Source organism: Coregonus clupeaformis, chromosome 7 (assembly GCF_020615455.1).
Source record: "Coregonus clupeaformis isolate EN_2021a chromosome 7, ASM2061545v1, whole genome shotgun sequence".
NCBI classification, from domain to species: domain Eukaryota; kingdom Metazoa; phylum Chordata; class Actinopteri; order Salmoniformes; family Salmonidae; genus Coregonus; species Coregonus clupeaformis.
This window is the reverse complement of record NC_059198.1, coordinates 39,133,143-39,154,168: the sequence shown is the minus strand read 5'-3', so window position 1 is coordinate 39,154,168 and position 21,026 is coordinate 39,133,143. Positions and strand designations below refer to the sequence as shown.

The 21,026-nt window shown below is 43.3% G+C and overlaps 2 protein-coding genes across 4 annotated transcripts; one reads left to right on the top strand and one right to left on the bottom strand.

The window, feature by feature from the left end:
* Nucleotides 1–250: 250 nt before the first annotated feature.
* Nucleotides 251–8,929, bottom strand: pdcd6 (programmed cell death 6). Of its 3 annotated transcripts, XM_041879842.2 has the most exons (6): nucleotides 8,736–8,929; nucleotides 5,648–5,709; nucleotides 2,945–2,989; nucleotides 1,895–2,053; nucleotides 1,402–1,511; nucleotides 251–910 (listed from the first exon to the last, which is right to left on the bottom strand). In XM_041879842.2, the coding sequence occupies exons 1-6, from the start codon at nucleotides 8,840–8,842 to the stop codon at nucleotides 812–814; spliced, it is 582 nt and encodes a 193-aa protein (XP_041735776.1). In that variant the 5' UTR covers nucleotides 8,843–8,929; the 3' UTR covers nucleotides 251–811. The 3 variants fall into 3 exon arrangements, with proteins under 3 accessions (XP_041735776.1, XP_041735778.1, XP_041735777.1); XM_041879844.1 differs by lacking the exons at nucleotides 5,648–5,709; nucleotides 8,736–8,929 and adding an exon at nucleotides 5,395–5,604; XM_041879843.1 differs by lacking the exons at nucleotides 5,648–5,709; nucleotides 8,736–8,929 and adding an exon at nucleotides 4,097–5,358.
* A 121-nt stretch (nucleotides 8,930–9,050) lies between these two features.
* Nucleotides 9,051–19,211, top strand: rec8b (REC8 meiotic recombination protein b). Its single transcript, XM_041879841.2, has 18 exons — nucleotides 9,051–9,769; nucleotides 9,947–10,015; nucleotides 10,606–10,748; nucleotides 11,397–11,472; nucleotides 12,267–12,387; nucleotides 12,671–12,746; nucleotides 12,852–12,919; nucleotides 13,159–13,237; nucleotides 15,127–15,202; nucleotides 15,358–15,574; nucleotides 15,791–15,928; nucleotides 16,195–16,267; nucleotides 16,545–16,708; nucleotides 17,115–17,166; nucleotides 17,323–17,389; nucleotides 17,797–17,910; nucleotides 18,768–18,874; nucleotides 19,023–19,211. The coding sequence occupies exons 1-18, from the start codon at nucleotides 9,714–9,716 to the stop codon at nucleotides 19,115–19,117; spliced, it is 1,791 nt and encodes a 596-aa protein (XP_041735775.1). The 5' UTR covers nucleotides 9,051–9,713; the 3' UTR covers nucleotides 19,118–19,211.
* Nucleotides 19,212–21,026: the final 1,815 nt, after the last annotated feature.

The following is a 21,026-nucleotide window of genomic DNA, read 5'->3' as shown; positions in this document are numbered from 1 at the left end:
AGAAAATAAAGTGCTTAAGCACAGATGAATATGGGTTAGTTAGAAGTAGAGTACATTTGGCCTATTCCTCTCTGACTAAATCTACCTCTTCCCGGAAAAGGATTATGTTACCATCAAATCATGATAATTTTATCGATCCATCTTCAGTCAATAATTGTATACAGTAACAATGTATACTATTGTGTCTGTCTTCAGCAAACTGTTAGGTCTTTGTCCACCACACATTCAATTCAGAGCTCACAACTTTTTTCAGGTTTCTTTTTTAATAAAAGAGGTTCCTCTTGCATTTATACAGTTTAAGGCATCATGCACACAAAAAATAAACGATACAAAAGCGTACTCTTCTACCTAAAATAATAATAGGCTAACTTTTTTTTATAGATTTGCTGGTTAAAAATATGTCTATACAAATATGGCGTTAGCTGGCATGTCAGTGAATCTAAAAGCAGGCTTTGTGCCCGACCATAACCTGCTTTCACAGTATTTGTAAACATGGCTTCAGCAAAATAGATCTGAGATTAAGAGTGTATGCTTTGAACATTGGCAGAAGTCCCCCAGAAGCATGCGGTTATTTGTCCTAAATGATATGTACAATGCAGGTTTACCTTAAACACAGATATTCAGGTCTTTACCATTATTAAGATAAGATTCAGACATTAAACAAACATTATGAACAATGACAGACAGACAGAACATAACGTCTTTATATCCTATCCCAGAGTCCCAGTCATCTTGATCCAGGAAGACACGTTGTGGAGGTGGGAAGGATTTGGCTTTGGCACAGTTGTGTCCAGTTGTGCTTTTGGCTCTACTATACAACATTGAAAACCATGGATAGATACTGTTCATAGGACACCTGGATCCAGCCGTCTTGGTCTGTGTCGTACCTCCTGAACACGTCGGTCAACCTCTGAAAGTGAGAAATGACAAAGAACATTTAAAAAATCTAAGATAATACAGTATATTACAGTAGATCTAGACATCAGTAGATCTTGACTTAAACATACTAGCCAGTACAGATGCCATGTTGGTAAATAAACATCAATGGCCGCTTTCCCAGACACAGATTAAGCCTAGTCCAGGACTAAAAATAATTCTCAATTGAGATTCTACATTGAAAGAGTTTAGTCCAGGACTAGGCTTAATCTGTGTCTGAGAAACCAGACCAAAATATTTTAATCAATATACAGACAACAGCGTGGCCAGGAAAAACCAAGACGAGACATTTCTAATTTGCAGAGTCTAAAATACCATGTGCATAAATGAAAAAATGCCATGTTGAGAAAACACAAAGTCCAATTTCAATATGGGCTGTATATACTGTACACACAATATCTTGACAAAACAATGTAGGCTACATAACCAGTGGTATGTGCACAGGAAGCCCAGTAAGACGGTTACCTGTAGAACAATACAACACTGGATGAAGTCATCGAAGGCCACTTGTCCCTTCCTCTGCCTGTCAAACTTCTCTATGAGAGTATTGTAGAACTGGTCTGAGAGGCGATACCCTGAGGAGGAGGACAGAGAACAGTCAACATCACAGAAACACATCTCTGTTCAACAACCCTTACCCCATTTGTAATATGCATAGGGCTTTCTCCTGTTCACTTCACATACAGGACTAAGAACTACTACATTTCAATGAGGATAGAAAATAACAACATGCTTGACCTCAATGTATGCTAGGCTAACAACTCATATCGTCATGCATATCTATCTACACAACTATTTTGGCACATATCTTTATCCAGGCTCATGCATGTTGACCTTACTCGATCTTACAGAAGGACATTAGAATATCGGTGCTGACCTTGTGAACCAAATAAATGAACGTAGCAGGTATAGCGGTTGGCCCGCCACCAGTATGGTGAAATAGAGAAGGCATTCTCACCGAATCCAGTCAGTGCCTGCTTAAGCTCGTTCTTGTCGATGAAGCCCGAGTTGTCTCTATCGTAGGTGCGGAAGATGTTCTGCCAGTCCGTGATGTATTTCCACACTCCGGCGAACTCGTTGAAGTTCACCCCTCCTTTGTTCTCCCTGTCGAACATGGCTGTGAGAGAGGGAAATCAAAAGAAGATATAAGTGAGAGCAAGAGGTCTGTTCAGAAGGGTGCAATGTTACAAAACAATGTTCAGATAGAAATGCATTTTGTAGAATATGTATGTTTTTTCTGTGTTATAGAATCGGGCACCATGTCAACTTTATTCATAATCTTTCTCTCCACAACGTTCTGAAATCTTACCACACTGAATAGACCCCTGAGAAACACCACCTACGAAGAAGGGACAGCTGGGAAGTCTAGTTCAGTGCTAGAAGGCATAACATTAACACACTGGACTAAGGACTACCATAACATCTGTTATGACACAGAGTTAAAGAAATCTTGCCCGTTTGAACTTTCCCCTACGGTTTAATCCAATTACATCCTAACAAAGGGCTTCATCACATGGAAGGCTTAGGGCTGGTCGGCTGGATGGCCATTTGAATACAACTGATTTACTGTGTACAGTACAGTCAGAGTGGGAAGCAATGGTGGATTATTGAGATTCAAAATAACACCACTAAATATAAAACGTAGTATATTTTTCTATTCACATTCAGCTACACTTGGACTAAAGCAGATTCCAGCTGGTGAAAGGGTAAGTGTGTAAACCAATCAATACGGTCAGTGGATGGCTATAGACAGATGCCTTTCGAGACCAAAAAAACACCTCCTGTTTGTTAGAAAGAAAAGCTCCTTATTCCCCCTTTTACCGATAGCTGCATGCTTCCACTTAACTGGGGAGCCGGGTTGAAATGTGTCACTGTGCACAAACTAATGAAAAGGGTTGCTATGGGGATAACGTATAAACAATGGTAGTACACCAGGTCAGGACCATATAGGCTTGTCATTGTGCAAGTTTGTTTGTGTGTCAAGGGTCAAAGAGGGACAAATACTCACATATGATTGATCGGACAGTCACTGGGTTGAAAGGTGTCCATGTACCTACAGAGAGAAGATAGAGAAAAGATTGGTGAAAAACAACAACTAAGACATTCTGCCACAAAAAGTTAAATTGCACAGGACGACTGTGCCAAGTTAATTAATACCTTTGGACTTGAATTAGGCCATTTATAACAAAAACAACAACAAGAAGAGGGAAATAGGCCAAGTAAAGAGTTAGGAGGACTTTGGTGACTTAAGCAACCATTCTGTTCTTATCTTGGGTATGCTTACTACCAAGCCAGTATTTTGGGTAACAGAGGAGAACTGCTGGAGATTTATCAGGGTTTCCTAAACCTTGCTGACTCACCATCTCAACCTTTTCACTCTCACTGCTCTGAGGGGGGAGAGACAGCGAGAGAGCGAGAGATAAAGGAGGCTTTGCAGTGCAGTAAAGTGAACCACTTTTCACATTAAGCCTTTCCTCTGCAACGACAAGCCAAGCCAAGCCTCGGAGAGATGTCTCCCACTCAGGCCGCTCTGCCTCCTTATTCAGACCTGGGCTAATTTTACAGCTGGGTGGGACTGGCTGGGATTTGGTCTGGGCCTGGGAACAGACATGAAGCGTCTGGACTACACCCAGACCAGAGAGGAATGGTCAGGTCTCCAGCCAGACTCCCCATTCTCCAGCAGCTGTGAGGTCAACAACAGTGACCGGCCATGTCCGAGAGAGGCGCCCTGTCTGTTGGTCAAGCCCCCAGACCGGCACCACAGGAGTGTGTGTGTGCGCGTGTGCTTGCGTGCGTGTCGAGGCTGCCCCCGCCCGCCCTGTGAGACAAAGTTCCCTCTGTGCAGCACACACACTGGACCTTCTCACTGCGCTGCCCAGTGCCGACTCATGACGAGGTTGGGGGAACAGGGAGGGGGACATGGAAGAAAAAACAGGGTGACCGCAAAACAGCGCCCCACAAGAGAGGCTTAGTGAGAGCGCTCTATAATAACACACACACCTCGAAGGGCCTCACACAGGTTTGAATTCACACATAGTAACACACACTCATTCATTTACGACTAACTGCTCCAGGCGGGCTAAAACAGCATGTGCAAGGATGAGCTCAACCTTGAGATAGAAAGTCACCCCCAGCTCCCCTCCCCTCACCCCGGTCTTACATGCAGTACAGGCAGGGTGCCGAGCAGGGAACCTCTTCTCCACAGATGCCAGACAATCTGCCCCGTTCCTGTCAAAGCCACACATGATTGTTTTGTGTTATTATTCTGCCTTTTGAAAAATGTTCATGAGGCGATTCAGGAGGAGTCAATGCGGGAGTTTTTACCCATTAGTAGATGGGCCTAGATTCCCTTGGCACGTAGACTTGCCATTCAAACTACTCAGCACAGTGAATGCAATGCTGCCGATTTCAGCAACTACTTGGCTGGTGGCTCCGAAAATAAATAAATAATCTAAGCACATTCATCTCAGTCGGGGAGGAGAGGCACATTTTGACAGGTGCTTGGTGCAGAGCAGGAGCTAAGAGGACCGTTGATATGGAGAGCTAGCTAAAAGGCACCAACACCTAGAAAAAATTCCCTTTATTGATAGACTGGCGATGTACAACAGGGGGCCAGCTGTTTCTCATCAGGGAGAGGCCCTGTCACAGGGAGGACGTCAGCCCCGAGAGGACGAATAGCGGCCTATAGTGGTAACACTACACAGTCTCCCTGAGGGGATGAGATGGAAGGAGAGGGATAACAAGGGAAGGGGTGAGGTGAGAAGTGGTAAGAGGGGAGGACAGGATCGGTAAGAGAAGAGGAGAATGGAGAGGTGAAAAGAGCAGTCTACAAGAAGAATAAAAAAGGAAGGAAGGAGGGAGGGAGGGATCAGAGAGGCCTGGGTGAGTGTCAGAGTGGTAGTGTCAGTGACAGCACCGTGGGCATGGTCGGTGAAGTGCATGGCCGAGAACGGGGGCACAGCTTGCATTCAGTCAGCAGCCTGGACACAGTCACACACAGTCTCACAGCCAAATCATGACACAGCCCTACTAATGAGCACGACTGGACTGACTGTGTGAACACTGCGCCTGCCTTCCTTCCTTCCACACAGCCTGGGTCATCAATATTCTGAACCAGGGCTACTGCCAGATAACAGCTCCTTTCATCGCTCTTGGGCCTCAACACTTTTTCACAGTGTAGAAAAACAGTTTGAGAGAAGAATGTCCATTCAAACCCTTTCAAAAACCGCAGAGAGAGAGTCCTTGACCAATTCAAAATGTTGAGGCACAGAATACATGTTTGTTGTAAAGATGATCTCAATGTCTGCTGTGCTGTACTCTAGTGCCCTAAGGTACAAAACACGATGTTTACTGATAGCATTGACTCAATCATGAGCTTATCTCGTCATCCAGCCCAGTGGAAAGACTAATGTCATGTTGTGCTCGTGGCGTTGGCTAAGCCACTCCTCTCGGTCATACCTCAACAACAAGAGGGTGTTGGGTTGATTATCAGGTGGCAGCCGTCGTCAGCCATTTCCAGGAAGTACTTTTCCTGTGTCACCAGACGACGTTTCCACCTGTTTTTCGGCCATTTTGAGGTAAAAACAAAACATTTGTGTCCATTTCAAGTTCAGACCACCAACTCTCCTCAGCAAGCTTCTCTCTGTCCCTCGCCAGGTGTTGAAATGAGAGGAGGAGGTGTTGAGGTCTAGAGGAGAAGGAAGAGACGTACCGTTCGATAAGGCCTGCTGGAGCTCTGTGTCTGATATCACGCAGCTCTTGTCCTTGTCCACTCTGGGGAGGAAACACACAATTAGATACAGACAGACAGACTGTATCAACACACAATACAGCCCAGCTGAAACCCTACCCACGTTACGCTGTAAGCCCCTTGTCAGGATCTCAACACTCCATTCAATGGGAGTGTGCGGGCTGGGCTGGGCTGGGCTGGGGACAGGACGATGACTTGTGGGGATGGTGGTGAGTGTAATTTTACACTCACCACCACCCCCAACATCACATCAGTGAAAAGTGAAACCAAAACTAACCAACCGCATAAAGACAGGTCGACGACACTGTCGGCTAGTGCTACTCTTTCACCAACTCTTATTGCTGTCTGTGATTAAATAGCCTAATTGTTGGCAAGAGCGCTATTATGGTCCCAGATCTGTTTGTGCAGTCTTGCCAACGATGTTTGGCATGACAGCAAGCATTGGAGTTGGGTACTGTAGAGCACAAACAGATCTGGGATCAGGCTAGCTAATACTGTATATTTTGAGCGCAATGCCAAAAAAGGAGGCTTCAGATACTTTCTCCATCAAAGGAAAATATATCAGAGATGCAATTAACGCTTTTGCTTTGAATTTACAATACACACAAATATCTTATTGCATTCCATTGTACAATCTCAGAACCCATCGCCTTTCAGCATAAAGCTATGCGCTAGGCCATCTGTTATAGAAGTGTAACATCAAACTAATTAGCCTAATTTTTTTATCGTGTTCCAATTTAATAGTATTAGAATGGTACAGTTGTTCTGTTTAGACGTGGGAGACATTTTGTGAGTTGAACATTAACACAAATTAGAGGCCTTGCCTTCCAGTTCTGGAATAACCTCCTCTGTGAAATGTAGCACAATCCTCCAATGACTCACATGTTCCTTAGCAACCCAGACCAACCTACCAACTGCAGGCTTTGCAAAGCTAGACGGGAGAAACCACATAGAAATACAAAACCTGACTTTCCATGAAGGCACGCTTTGTGACTTCCTCCAGAATGAAAAAAGTGTTGTAAAGAGTGCTTGATCAGATAGGGTACCTACCTAACCTTAACCAAACACTTTTAGAGTAGGGTCTGTGCTGTGTGTGCGTGTGTCCAACTGCTCAATCTCACTTACTTGTTTCCCCTCCTCTGGTTTGACTTACCTCACTGGGTTTTACATAAAATGAGGTGAATTGAAAGGGTATCATTAAAAGTCGTTTCCCTGGCCTGAAGCAGAACCATCGTCCCATTTGCTGAATGGTGCTCAGAACAAATCCTATAAATTAGCTGTACACATTAGTACTACAAGCAGCACAGCAGCCATTAGAATCGTAACATTTCCCCTGCCTGTCTCAGTTTTTCCTATGGAGCTATTCAAGTTATGACATGCCTGGCAGAACTTAGTTTTCTACTCAAATGATTTAGCAGCTTATCTCATGCTGTCTCTCATGGTGGGGGGAAGTAGAGGTAGGTCTTCTGAACACGAGGCCGGTTTTCAGACGAAATTATCCTAAACATTTGTTTACTCACTGACGGTAGACAGTGTAAGCAATTGTTTGTATTGTCACGTATCAGATGTTGATCTAGGCCTAGATCCTAGACGGATCCTTTGCTATTCTACTCTAGGCTATGTCTTTGGCTGCATTTACACAAAGAGACCAATTCTGATCATTTTTTCACTAATGGGTCTTTTGACCAATCAGATAAGCTCTGAAAAATATCTGATGTGAAAAGGTCTGATGTGATTGGTCAAAAGATCAGAATTGGGTTGCTGTGTAAACGCAGCCTTTGTGGCCTACATTTGACATGCCAGTGTAATGCCACATGACCATGGACTAGTGAGTCGTTTAGGTCTAGTGTCTACTTGTTTGTCATGGGATCATGTCATGGAATCTAACGATCATATAGGTGGAGTGGAAAAGGAGAATTCTATGACTCAAGCCTAACAAAATGCTAAGAAAAGCACCAGGTTGCTGATGACTAATGGATTTACACTTTGACCACTCAAGTCATATGACCCAGGGAGTCCCAGCCCCAGTGTGTTGCTTCAGCTCAGGCTAGGGACACATCTGAAGTGTGTAGTGTGTGGGTGGGTGGAATACTGATAGACAGATAAGACCAAGTTTTCTAGGTTTTGCCTCATTATAAATTATTCAACAAGGTGTTGCGTGTGCCTGCAGAATTTTAATGTTGGGAGAAAGCAGAGTACCATGGATCCTCTGCAGTATTACATAACTCAATACCAGGGACTAAAATTAAGCGAGACATCTCACTCACTCCTTTCTTCTGGTTCATATACAGTCAATGAACTAAGCAGACCAGACCCAGCTGTTATCGCATTGGTGACTATGGGAGAGCCACCCATTAAACAGACCGGAACAGAACAGTGACCATTTTTTCAGAAACTGTAATGAGTGGGACATCTTCATTTATCCACCATCTTTGTCAATATTACCGCCAGGGGAAAGAGGAATTTCCCTCTTCTTCTACAACGTTTTGCCAGCTATTGTCAGTTGTAAGTTTATGTAAATTGTCATGTCTGCTCTCTTGTCAGTCCCTATAAAATAAAGTGTATTCAAAGCTAATTTCATAGAATAACAGACCAACACAACAGAAACAGATAGACAGTAAATTATTAGATTATTTTAATTAGCTAGATGACTGACATTGATCAAATCTACTCCCTGTACTGGTTTAACTGTATATAATACAATTGAACAACAAGGCCTTGTATGTGTGTGGTAGGAAAATGTCATATGCAAGAGTAAAATAGGAAAACATTTTTGTTGTTGTTGCCAAAACTGACAGGCAAAATAAATCCTGATATGTTTTATGTTTTTCTTTAAGAAATTAAAATCAGTCTGTCAAATAAATGTAATCATCGAACCACGGTTATAATACTATGAAAAAAATAACTTTTTATGCATACATAAACATAAACTGCTATACTATTATTATCCCTGCCTATTATGCGCTGTGGCAGCAGTTTTCAAAATGAAGCTCAAATCGATGCGGAGTACCGTTATTTCGATAGCCACGAAAGACGTCTTTCCACTCACCTCTGAAATATATTCCAAAGAAAACCTTGATCCGGCGCCGGCGCTGCGCTGTTGTATTGTTGTTGTTGAGGTTGGCCTCTATACGGACTACCTGTATGATATGCCATTTTAAAAGCTTTATAATTTGTGCTATGAAAATAAGAAGTGTACCCTGTACTCGTTTCAATCTGACACTGACATTCTTCACGCAGAGGAGTGGCATCTAACTCACCACTTCCCCGGAAGAAAATGTGGAAACGTCATAGGGCTACCTCCTTGGGGTGACTCACACACTCTTTTCACGCCACTTCGATACAAGGTGATTTTCGTAGCAGGTTAGGAGAGTAGTAAAAAGTCACTTCGGTATCGAAGTGGCGTGAAAAGTCTGTTTCCCACTTCCACACGTTTTGAATGGTCTTCTGCCCGGCCCAGTGATTTACCAATGCATTCTTGTTGTGTGAAGTTCTAAATTACGTTATTGCTGGAGACCCACAAAAAGTCATACTGCATGCTATTTTAAACTTTGAGAAATCTCCCTAACAGCAGTATCAAAAGTAATCAAAAGTAGCGACCTAATTAAACGTTTGAGATTGAAATGATTTCCAACATAATATGATTTTCACTTAGCTAGAACTAAAACATAAGGCTTTTCAGCCTACACTCTACCGCTACTATAGTATCTAAGTTACCGACTGAGATGTTTACCAGAGCCATGTATTTATTTTCTATATAAATGGCTCTGCTGTTTATCTTTTATTTTGGACTACTGCACAATCCATGATTGGTCAAAACATAAACGTCATCATATAGCTAAATTTGGCGCGAATTTCGATAACGCTGCTCTCTGAGGAGAATCTGCCTGTAACGTTAGCTAGCTAGCTAGCAGCTAACATCAACCCTTTATTGATCTAATCAAGATCAATCTGATCTTTTTACATTCTACACACAGGTTCTAGACACCAAATTGCGAAACAATATTTCTGCATGAATTGAGGGAAGATGTTTTACTATCCAAATGTTCTTCAGAGGCACACTGGCTGCTTTTCCACTATTTGGTGAGTTGTGGCTCTCTAACATTAGCTAGCTAATGTTAGCTAGGCTAGCATCCTCTTTGGCTGAGTTTAATATTTTGTAGCTTGTGAATCTCGGTCAATGTAATGTGAGTATGCCATCATCATCAGAGACCTTTCTGTTTCTGGTTATTGTCATGCTGTTTTGTTTCTGTGTTTTAGGTTGGCAGCCACCAAAGGGATCAGGATAACACGCAGAGAGCTTCTGAGGGTCAACGTTGGGCGGACATGGTAACCATAATCCTTCTCCCTTTCTATGTCTGAGGGAAAATATTATGTCAAGTGATCAACCCATGGTCCCTGCCCCAGTATCTCTGTATTAGAGATGTCAACTATGAGTATGAAGTGTCTCCTCTCTATAATAATAATATGCCATTTAGCAGACGCTTTTATCCAAAGCGACTTACAGTCATGCGTGCATACATTTTTGTGTATGGGTGGTCCCATACATTTTTGTGTATAGGTGGTCCCGTTACAAGCACCGTGCTCTACCAGCTGAGCTACAGAGGACCTCTCTAACACCCATGAAGCTCAGATTCAAATTTAGACAGCGCTGCAAGCATTATAATGTAAAAATACATTTGTTACTCACCAAATATGGTGTTTCGCTGAGCAACTATCTTCATTTACTCCCGTTACGTCCGCAGACACGAGAGGAGACATGTCAACATCTCTAAAGCACAGATACTGGGGCAGCCACTCCCTGACTAAGTTCTGTCCTGATGAAACATGTACCTATGTTGTGCCATGGCCATACACATCAGTTGTGAATGTGATAGTGATCTGATATCAATCATGTAGCTATGGTGGTGTATTTGCAGTGAGGACATCATGGATTACGTGACGGTCCAGGTGGCTCCGCTCTGCCCTGGTCTCCCTCGGCCTCGCTTCTCCCTCTACCTGTCCTCCCAGCTGCAGTATGGGGTGGTCATCGTCTACCACCGCCAGTGTGGTTTCCTTCTGGGTGAGAGAGAAGGGGAGAGAGAGGGAAAAGGTTCAAATGAAGGGCATACAGATTAACGCCATGTAAAGAGATGCTTGTCGATACAGGCCGGTAATCAGAGACACTATGTCAGGTCTAATGGCAAGGCAAGCTACAGGACCAAGGACACTGATTGAACTGAAATGCAGCCTAACAGTTACTCTCCATCCATACACACTCATTGATACGACCTGAGACAATAAAGTATACAACCACATTGTTGCTAGAGGTCGATATGAATGATTACGCTCAGATATACTCACTTATCATAACAGGCAACTCGATAGTCTGATATAGCCTCCTAAGCAGCCAGACATAAATCATGCTAATAGATACACAGATCCAGGATCATATCATGTTCAGGGTCACACGCTTGTACAGAACCACGTGTTCAGAACCACAGCTGTCCAGTCAGGAAGACATATATGTATGTATGCCATAGCCATGGCAGGTAGCCTAGCAGTTAAGAGCGTTGGACCAATAACCGAAAGGTTGCTGGTTCGAATCCCCGAGCCGACTAGGTGAAAAAGCTGTTGATGTGCCCTTGAGCAAGGCACTTAACCCTAATTGCTTCTGGATAAGAGTGTCTGTTAAATGACCTCACCGCAAACTTTTTCTCCTCTCTTCCAGAGGAGATCCAGCAGACCATGGAGCGCCTGGTGCGCTCCGAGAGACACTCACGCATTGACATGGCCGAGCCTGACAGGTGAAAAAACACACACACCGTTACCCGTGTGTCCCATACACACATGTCCCCTTGAGTCGTAAGATATAACTGTCACACATACACTGAGTGTACAAAACATTAAGAACACCTTCCTAATATTGAGTTGCACCCCCTTTTGTCCTCAGAACAGCCTCAATTCGTCGGGGCATGGACACTACAAGGTGTCGAAAGCATTCCACAGGGATGCTGGCCCATGTTGACTCCAATGCTTCCCACAGTTGTGTCTAGTTGGCTGGATGTCTTTTGGGTGGTGGATCATTCTTGATACATACGGGAAACTGTTGAGTGTGAAAAACTCAGTAGCGTTGCAGTTTTTGACACACCGGTGCGCCTGGCACCTACTACCATACCCTGTTCAAAGGCACTTCAATCAGTGTAGATGAAGGGGAGGAGACACGTTAAAGAATGATTTTTAAGCCTTGAGACAATTGAGACATGGATTAAGTATTTGTGCCATCCAGAGGGTGAATGGGCATGACAAAAGATTTAAGTGGATTTAACAAGTGACATCAATAAGGGATCATAGCTTTCAGCTGGATTCACCCGGTCAGTCTATGTCATGGAAATAGCAGGTGTTCCTAATGTTTTGTACACTCAGTGTATATTGACAATGATAATGGATTGGACTTATGTACTGTTTTTCATTAGGTCAAAAGGTACTGTACATTGTGTACATTGAATGGCGTTCACCACCAAAGTGTCGCCTGTGTGATGCATGACAGCCATTTTGTAGCCATGTTGTAGTAATAACATTAGCACCTTTCCCTCCCCAGACAAGCCCTAAATGTCCCAGACTCCCTGTTCCTGCTGGAGAAGGCAGAGGGGGCACAGGACCCCTTCTTTGGGGTGATGGGCTTTGAGCACCTGCTGCCTAGTCCATATAGGATCCCTCTGGTATACAATAATTTCTACACAATTTTTACCTAGTTAACTCATTTTCAACGGTATGCCACTAGAAAAATGTGAAACCCCCATACAACCACAGCTAACTTCAATTACAGACATAGCTAACCCCGATACAGCCACAGTTAATTCCTATGTAAAAATAGCACACAAAAAGCCTTTAAGACACAAATTTAACTTTACCCTCATTGAGTCCCCTTGTGAGTTGATAATGCATTTATTGATTGAACACCATTCTAACAACACTCTCTCTGTGTGTCTCGTTCATTCCCAGCCATGGCAGCTGATGGAGAGCATGACTCCAGAGCGCCCTCTAGGGACCAGTCCTGGAACTGCATCAGAGGACGGAGGTGAGACTGAGTGACGTCTGATTTGGGATGGAAAATCCTCTGCAACAAATCTGCATTACTAATGTTTGCCCTCTCTCTTTCTCTGTCTCTGTTGCTTTCTCTCAGGTTTCAATTCCCCTCCTGATGCCATTACCCTGAAAGAGAAGGAGCAGCTTGTCATCGCTGCTGCTGAGGTGACCTGAATATAGTGTTGTAATATACTGATAAAAGCACATAGAAAGGCTATTATGTATATTTATAAACCTCAGTCATTTAGGATCAGACTGAGAATGTTACTCACTTTGCCTATTAAGAGACATCTAACCATGTGAACACAACAAGGAATTTGGATCCGAAAGGATCTTTCCTGAGCTCTCAATCGTTCCTGAAGTTGAACTCTCTCTCGGTCTCCCTCTGCCCTTCTCTCCGTCAGTTTGAAGGAGCTGAGCTTCCTGAAGCCACTGGCAAAGAGATTGACATGCTTCTGGAGCAGCAGGACCAATTCCATGACGGTGAGAGAAGAGAGGGAGAGTAAATAATAGAGCCTTACACATGCCTGTGATGTTCAGGCCCGATTGCTTCTGCTAAATTTAAGGCCCTGTCCGAACCCGAAATCAGAAATAACTTCCTTCATTAGAATCCATTAGCTCCTGGTCTGTCTGTCCTCCCCCTCCCTGCGCTAGTGGTGCGTGGTTCAGCGGGTTTGTTCACCTGCACCTGCCCGCAATTGCTAATAATACATCCGCATCCGCCCGACTACACAGTGCCTTCAGAAAGTATTCACACCCCTTGACTTTTTCCACATTTTGTTGTGTTACAACCTGAAAATGGATTAAATTTAGATTTTTTTTGTCACTGGCCTACACACAATACCCCATAATGTCAAAGTGGAATAATGTTTTTTGAGATTTTTACTAATTAATACAAAATGAAAAGCTGAAATGTCTTGAGTCAATAAGTATTCAACCCCTTTGTTATGGCAAACCTAAATAAGTTCAGGAGTAAAAATGTAAAAACAAGTCACATAATAAGTTGCATGGACTTATTTAATGGCTGTGATAGGAGAAAACGGAGGATGGATTGTATTGTTACATCACCAACATTTCAAGAATAAAGTTCTGTATGGGTGGTAACATGGCGGCCGTTCTAAAACCTGGCCAAACTCTCTCTATATACTGTATATCTGGTTAATGGACCGGTCTTCATTATATATATATGGCTCAGAGCTTACGCACAAATGCCAGATAGCCTAAAATTAAGAAAGAAAAATATCAATGTAGCCTATAGATATAAATTGCACAATCATGTTTTTTGAATGTAATGTTTCAACCCGACCGCCACCCACCAGCCCTTCATCCACACAATATTTCATGACCCTAAACCCGCCCGCCCCAGGGATATAACGCAGACCAGTCCATTAACCAGATTGGTGCACATTCAACAAATCTGATCTAACAAAGTGGATATTCGTCAAATCCGTCATGATTTATGCATTGTAACAGGCCCACAATGTGGTAACTTAAGTCCGATTTTGATATATTTGGCTGTTTTCAAAGTATAACATTTAGAAGTTGTCACTTTTCAGCATTTAGCAGTCACTTCTTCTAAACCTAACTCCTGTTCGTATGAGCTGGTTAGCATAGCTAGCATATAGAAATCGGTGGTGGTAGTCAGTCGTTTTTAACTGTAATGCAATTGATTGGTGACGATGACATGAACATGTATTGGGGTTGACATCCATACAAGCATTATACTCTGATATTTACCTCAACATAGTGTGAAATACACATATAAGCAATAGCCTAAATGTAGGATAATTTTGCTGGGGGGCAATGAGGATATTCGGGATCTTTCCCCCACGGCCCTTTCCCCCACGCGTTTCCATGGCAATTATATTGTGTTGGTCGAGTTCGATTTGCCTTTTTACCGCATCAATCACTACCCTGCGCTGCATGTGCTCTGCTGCTAGTCTACCTGTGTAGTATCCATAGCAACGGCTCCACCTTGGGCTGCTCAATGACGAGACGCAAAAGAGCAGTTAGCCGTTAGCTAGCTACTTTTCATCACTCTAAACTCTGGAACATTGTTGTTTTCTGTGAAATAGTCTCTCCTGTCGACTCAGACAATGGTCACCATGTTATGATCTTAGTAAGATATGACTAGGCTACTGTGCAGCAGATCACGAGCAAATGGCTCAGCCCTGCCCCTAGCCAAGTAATTGATTAAAAAACAGGCCCTACCCGATGTATAGTGTCGGGCTCAGGTTGGGTTCAGGTTGGGTAGCAGAGCTCTAGTAAAACAGTAGGACTCATATGGACAGATAATGAAAGTTATAGAAAGGGAAATAGGTAAGTAAATATGTTTGCATAAACTGGTGTGTATGTGTGTGTTTATTGTACAGAGATGGAAGAGCGGGAAAGGGAGAGAGAGGGAGAGAGAACCAGGGACATGGAGCCAGGAATGACCTCCATTGACCAGTAAGTCATATGGAAAAAATTTACAGCGTCGTCATGTTTTCTGACAGGGCTGACGTTCTAGTGGTCACCTTGATCTTCTATTATCTTCCCCTGTCTTTTTAAAAATGTACTCTTTGTTGTATTGTTCTTCTTTCAATGTGTGTGTGTGTGTCCAGGCTGAAGGTGTCGGTGGTGGGCGGGGACAGTGTGTGGCTGCTGGACGAGGAGACCGGCCTGCCTGTGGAGGTGCCGTTAGAGGTCGTTCCCATGGAGATGACCCCCCCTCCTCAGGTGGCCATGCCCTCTGCCCCAGACACCTCTGAGAGAGAGGGGGAGTCCGCGAGTCAGTCAGAGAGGGGGACAGAGAAAGCGCCGGAGAGCTCATGTGGCGAGGTGTGTGTGTCTGTTCACACTGTTCTGTGTGTGACTCATCATGAGGACTCACGAATCCAAAGCTTCCGTATGAACTCCAAGATATTTCTGTACAATATTTTCGCCTGCCAAATGTGTGGGTGTGTACAGGCTCCTCTCAGTTTCATCCATCCATAACCCTCCCATCTGCTCTCTTCCTCTCTTTTCTTGCCTCTCTCATCCCTCTCTCCGTCCCAGCTCCCCCATATAGACGCTCTTCCTCCTAAGAGGCGGGGTCGCAGACGGCAGCTCATCTTCGCCGACCCTCAGGTGCAGATCTCCCAGGATACCATGCGAGTGCAGATCGAGGACACCAAGGCTGAGACTCTGCCCCTGGTAGGACTCAAGCCTTCCACTACTTAGCCTTCACTAATCTTACCAGGGTTGTGTTCATTAGGGCATGCAACGGTAACATTTTAAAGGGTTTGCCACTGGAAACAAAAATGTACATTTCTTATTGGACAGGTCCAGGTAGTCCCTCCCTGTTTCAGTGCATTTTCTTCCGTTTGGTGCCTAATGAACACCACCCACATCAGTGATTACTTCAAAGAAAATAAGGATATATTCGTATTCTCATTGCTTTGTGTGTGCCTCCTCCTCAGTCTCAAGTGCTGATTAACCTCCCTGCCCAGAAGAAGATCCTCCCAGTAGAGCTCTACCTTGCCCCCTCTGGCTGTGAGTATATGACTCCTCTCCTGAGATAGTCCTATCAGACCAGGGTAGATGGTAGTAATAATGTAATATGTCATTTAGCAGATGTTTTGGTTCTAAGCAGCACATTGTTCTTATATAGTAGTACAGTGTGTGTTCCCCATGTAGGAATCAAACCCATAACGCTGATTTTGCCAGCACCTTGCTCCAACCAACGGAGCCACCTCACAACTGCCACACCATGAGGTTATAATGATGATTTCACTGTGAGTCTTTTCTCTCTCTTTTTCCCCCGACGCAGCTCTCCTGCACCCTGACCTCCTGTTGCTATGGAAACAGTGCGCCGTCCTCACCACACTCCCTCGCACCAGGGAGAGAGGCAGAGGGGAGGAGACGGAGGAGGAGGGCAGCTCCGAGCTGGACAGAGAGATTGAGAGGAAGAGGAGGGACTCTAGCATGCGAGAGGTGAGCGAATCTATATTTGCTGTGTAGCTTTCTACATTTGTTTTCATTATAGCTCTCAATCGATGAAGTGGATTTTACAACAATACAACAGAAGCTGTAACATATTCGGTGTCCTTTATAAACTCAGGTGATTTGACACCATATTCTTCTACATTACCAATGCCGCCAGGGGACACTTGTGCAGGACATTTGAAACATTAGTTTACATAGTAAAGACTTGTGGGTGAATTCAAATGTACCCAAGGGACGAGTTGAACAGAAGGACAGTGAATACTGTTAATAATATCTCAGAGAGCCTGGAATAACAGCATCTAGTCTATACTGCTTAGTTTTTCATGCATACAGCCAGTTCAGAATTGTCTGAAGTCTAGATGAATCTATCTTTTCTCTCCTCCTGTATCCCCAGATCCCACGAGAGTTGCTGAATTCAGGAGGAGCAGCCCCATCTGAAGCATCAGGTCAGACATTGTGTCCCTGTCACAGTTACTTCAAATGATAAAATGACGCCCACAGAACAAGAATGCGATTCTACTTCTATGGTGACGCCATTGAAATGTACATACAATCACTTTACTGTTGCATTTTGATATCTGTTTGTGTTCTTATGTTTTCAGCCGAGGTTCTTCTAGACGTGTCCAAAGAGGACAAATCACTAGAGCAGATCACCCCTGTCAGCAGATGGTGAGATATATACAGTACCAGTCAAAAGTTTGGACACACCTACTCATTCAAGGGTTTTTCTTTATTTTTTGTAGAATAATAGTGAAGACATCAAAACGATAAAATAACACATATGGAATCATGTAGTAACCAAAAAAGTGTTTAACAAATCAAAATATATTTTATATTTGAGATTCTTCAAAGTAGCCACCCTTTGCCTTGATGACAGCTTTGCACACTTCTTAATAAAAATAAAAATAAAACTTGAATGAGTAGGTGTGTCCAAACTTTTGACTGGTACTGTATATAGAGAGAAAATAAGAGGATATATTTGTATCAATATGTAGTTATCTTGGTCCTGGTTGGATAGCTCAGAGTCTCTGCTCATTTCTATCCACTGTAAACTAATACTGACTTCTACTCGGCAGGTCTCCTATGGAAGAAGCCCCAGTGCCTATGGAGGCTATAGTAGAGGTACATGTGGCTGTACCAGACAGAGAAGAGGAGACAGACAGAGAGGTCACTGCCGAGGGCCTGTTGAGGTATAGTATTACTAGTCACCCATCTATCATCCCTGCACTGCTATCCATTCTCTCTAGATCTCTATTATATTCTAACATTTACATTATAGTCATTTAGCAGACGCTCTTATCCAGAGTGACTTACAGTTAGTGCATTCATCTTAAGATAGCTAGGTGGGACAACCACATATCACAGGCATAGTAAGTACATTATTCCTCAATAAAGTAGTTATCAGCAAAGTCAGAGCTAGAAGGTGGGGGGGTGGTCAAGTGCAATTGTGTTGGTTCAGGAATTTTTTCGAGGTATATAAGATAATCTTTGAAGAGGAAGGGTTTCAGGTGCTTTCGGAAGATGGGCAGGGAGGGACTCTGCTGTTCTAGCTTCAGGGGGAAGCTGGTTCCACCATTGGGGTGCCAGGACAGAGAAGAGCCTGGACTGGGCTGAACAGGAGCTGCTCTCCTGTATGGGTGGGACGGCCAAGAGACCAGAGGTGGCAGAACGGAGAGCCCGGGTTGGGGTGTACAGTTTGAGCATAGCCTAAAGGTAGGGAGGGGCAGTTCCTCTTGCTGCTCTGAAGACAAGCACCATGGTCTTGTAGTGGATGCGAGCTTCGACAGGAAGCCAGTGGAGTGTGCGGAGGAGCGGGGTGACATGGGAGAACTTGGGAAGGTTGAAAACCAGGCGGGCTGCAGCGTTCTGGATAAGTTGCAGGGGTTTGATGGCAAAAGCAGGGAGCCCAGCCAACAGCTTCTAACTCAGTCATTACTGTACTGCACTACTCAATCTATTCTATCTTCTCTATATCTATTCTCTCTAACTGTGTAAAACTCTGGGCAGTGTTTATCACATGGCTATCATCTCCCTCTGCTCCTTTTAGTGTGGTGTCCTCATACCTCCTGAGGTTTGGGAAAGTCACCTTTCACTCTCTGTTGCCCCTGGAGGCGGACCGTACAACTGCAGCCCACATGCTTACCAAACTGCTAGGTGAGAGCTGACAGAGAGAGAACAGAGAAAAATAGATATCACTTGTGGCGCTATATGCATGTATGCATTCCAATATTGTTTTACATAACTAACAAACATGCACGTATTTTCTGTGTTGTGACGTTTGTGTTGTGTTGTGTTGGTCCAGAACTGGTGTCTGCTAGGGAGCTGGCTGTATGTCAGGCTGAACCCTACAGCCCCATCACCATCATCCCTGGACCACTCAGCGCCGTGCACGCCTGAGGAACACAGAGGATGTCTCCACCAGTGCTTGACTTGGACAGGAGTTCACCGCAGCTGAGTACCGGCACCTCAAATGTTCTACTGCTTTTGCTCCTGTTCCTCTTATAGAATATTAGCTCAAAAGTATTGTGGTGCTCCTGCACCTAATTATAAACAGTACCGGCACCCAAAATGAGTACCGGCACCTATTTCAGTCCAAGTGAAGCAGTGGTCTCCACACACACATGGCCATACTTTTATAACAGAGTAATAATGTTCATGTCCCAAATATCCTTCATATGAGAACATCACCTCAAACTGTTTTGTAACACACACCCAAAAATGATGACCTCTTGGAGTTTAAAACATTTTTCTAAAAAAAATTCTAACCTTTATAAGTGAAACCTTTTTATAAGAAGTGCAATGACTGAGGAGTTTGTATTAGTGAAGGGTAAAGCTGTTAATATTGAAACTTTTTATTCAAATTTGGTATTTATATTATTAATATCTATTGAAGAGAGTATTTATTATTAATATATTGAATACTGTATATTTAGCAGATATATTTTTATTCTAATTTATTTGTCAACTGTCATGCAAGTTGATATTGTTGACAGCAAAGTTTTTGTTTAACCTTTGGTGGTTTTTGTATCTTATCAATTGTGGTATGATGTTGCTCTGTTCTTACGTTGAAGCATTTATTGGAGATGTATTTTTCTAATAAAATGCACTTTTACTCATTATTAGTAAGCCTCAAATGTAATTCCATCTTATTAAATAGTACCCTTATTTCCCATTCATTTGGGATCTACTACTCAATTTAAGACCACATCTGAGATATGAAAACATCTTACTAACTTTGATTTGGGGCTGAACTATCCCTTTAAATTTGTGGTCAATCTATTATATTACAGTGGGATATAGCCTTGTAGTTTGCTACACTCAGATGTATTTTTGAGGAACAGGCTGCAAGGGGACAATAGGGGGCAGTAGAGGACCATGAAGAAGTCAGAGTCACCAACTCAACAGCAGAGAAGGTCTACTCTGGACTATGACCTCATCTCTCTCTCTCCTGGATTGACATCATTGTGCCTGGCTGGCAGAAAAATCACATCTGATCTCATGGCTGAATTACTCAATACAATTAACTGGTGGTTAGAAGGCGCGGGGGCTGTGCAGCCTGTATCACTGAGTCACACAGCACCAATGTAGCTTTGGGCTGCAATAAACAAAAGCAAAAGAGGCAGAGGTCAATGTTGTGGTACATGGGGTAATGGTGACCTCAGCCTGTTTCTCTGCTGAATGCAGACCAGACCAGGGGACAGAATAGTGAGTGTCCATGTTTGGCAGTGGTGTAAAGTACTTAAGTAAAAATACTTTAAAGTACTACTTAAGTCATTTTTTGGGGTATCTACTTTACTATTTATATTTGACTACTTTTACTTTTACTTCACTACATTCGTTAAGAAAATATTGTACTTTTTACTCCATACGTTTCCTTGACACCCAAAAGTACTCATTACATTTTGAATACTTAGCAGGACAGGAAAATAGTCAAATTCACGCACTTATCAACCAAACATCCCTGGTCATCCCTACTGCCTCACATGCTTTGTTTAAGCAATAAGGCCCGATATACACTGCTCAAAAAAATTAAGGGAACACTAAAATAACACATCCTAGATCTGAATGAATGAAATAATCCTATTAAATACTTTTTTCTTTACATAGTTGAGTGTGCTGACAACAAAATCACACAAAAATTATCAATGGAAATCAAATTTATCAACCCATGGAGGTCTGGATTTGGAGTCACCCTCAAAATTAAAGTGGAAAACCACACTACAGGCTGATCCAACTTTGATGTAATGTCCTTAAAACAAGTCAAAATGAGGCTCAGTAGTGTGTGTGGCCTCCACGTGCCTGTATG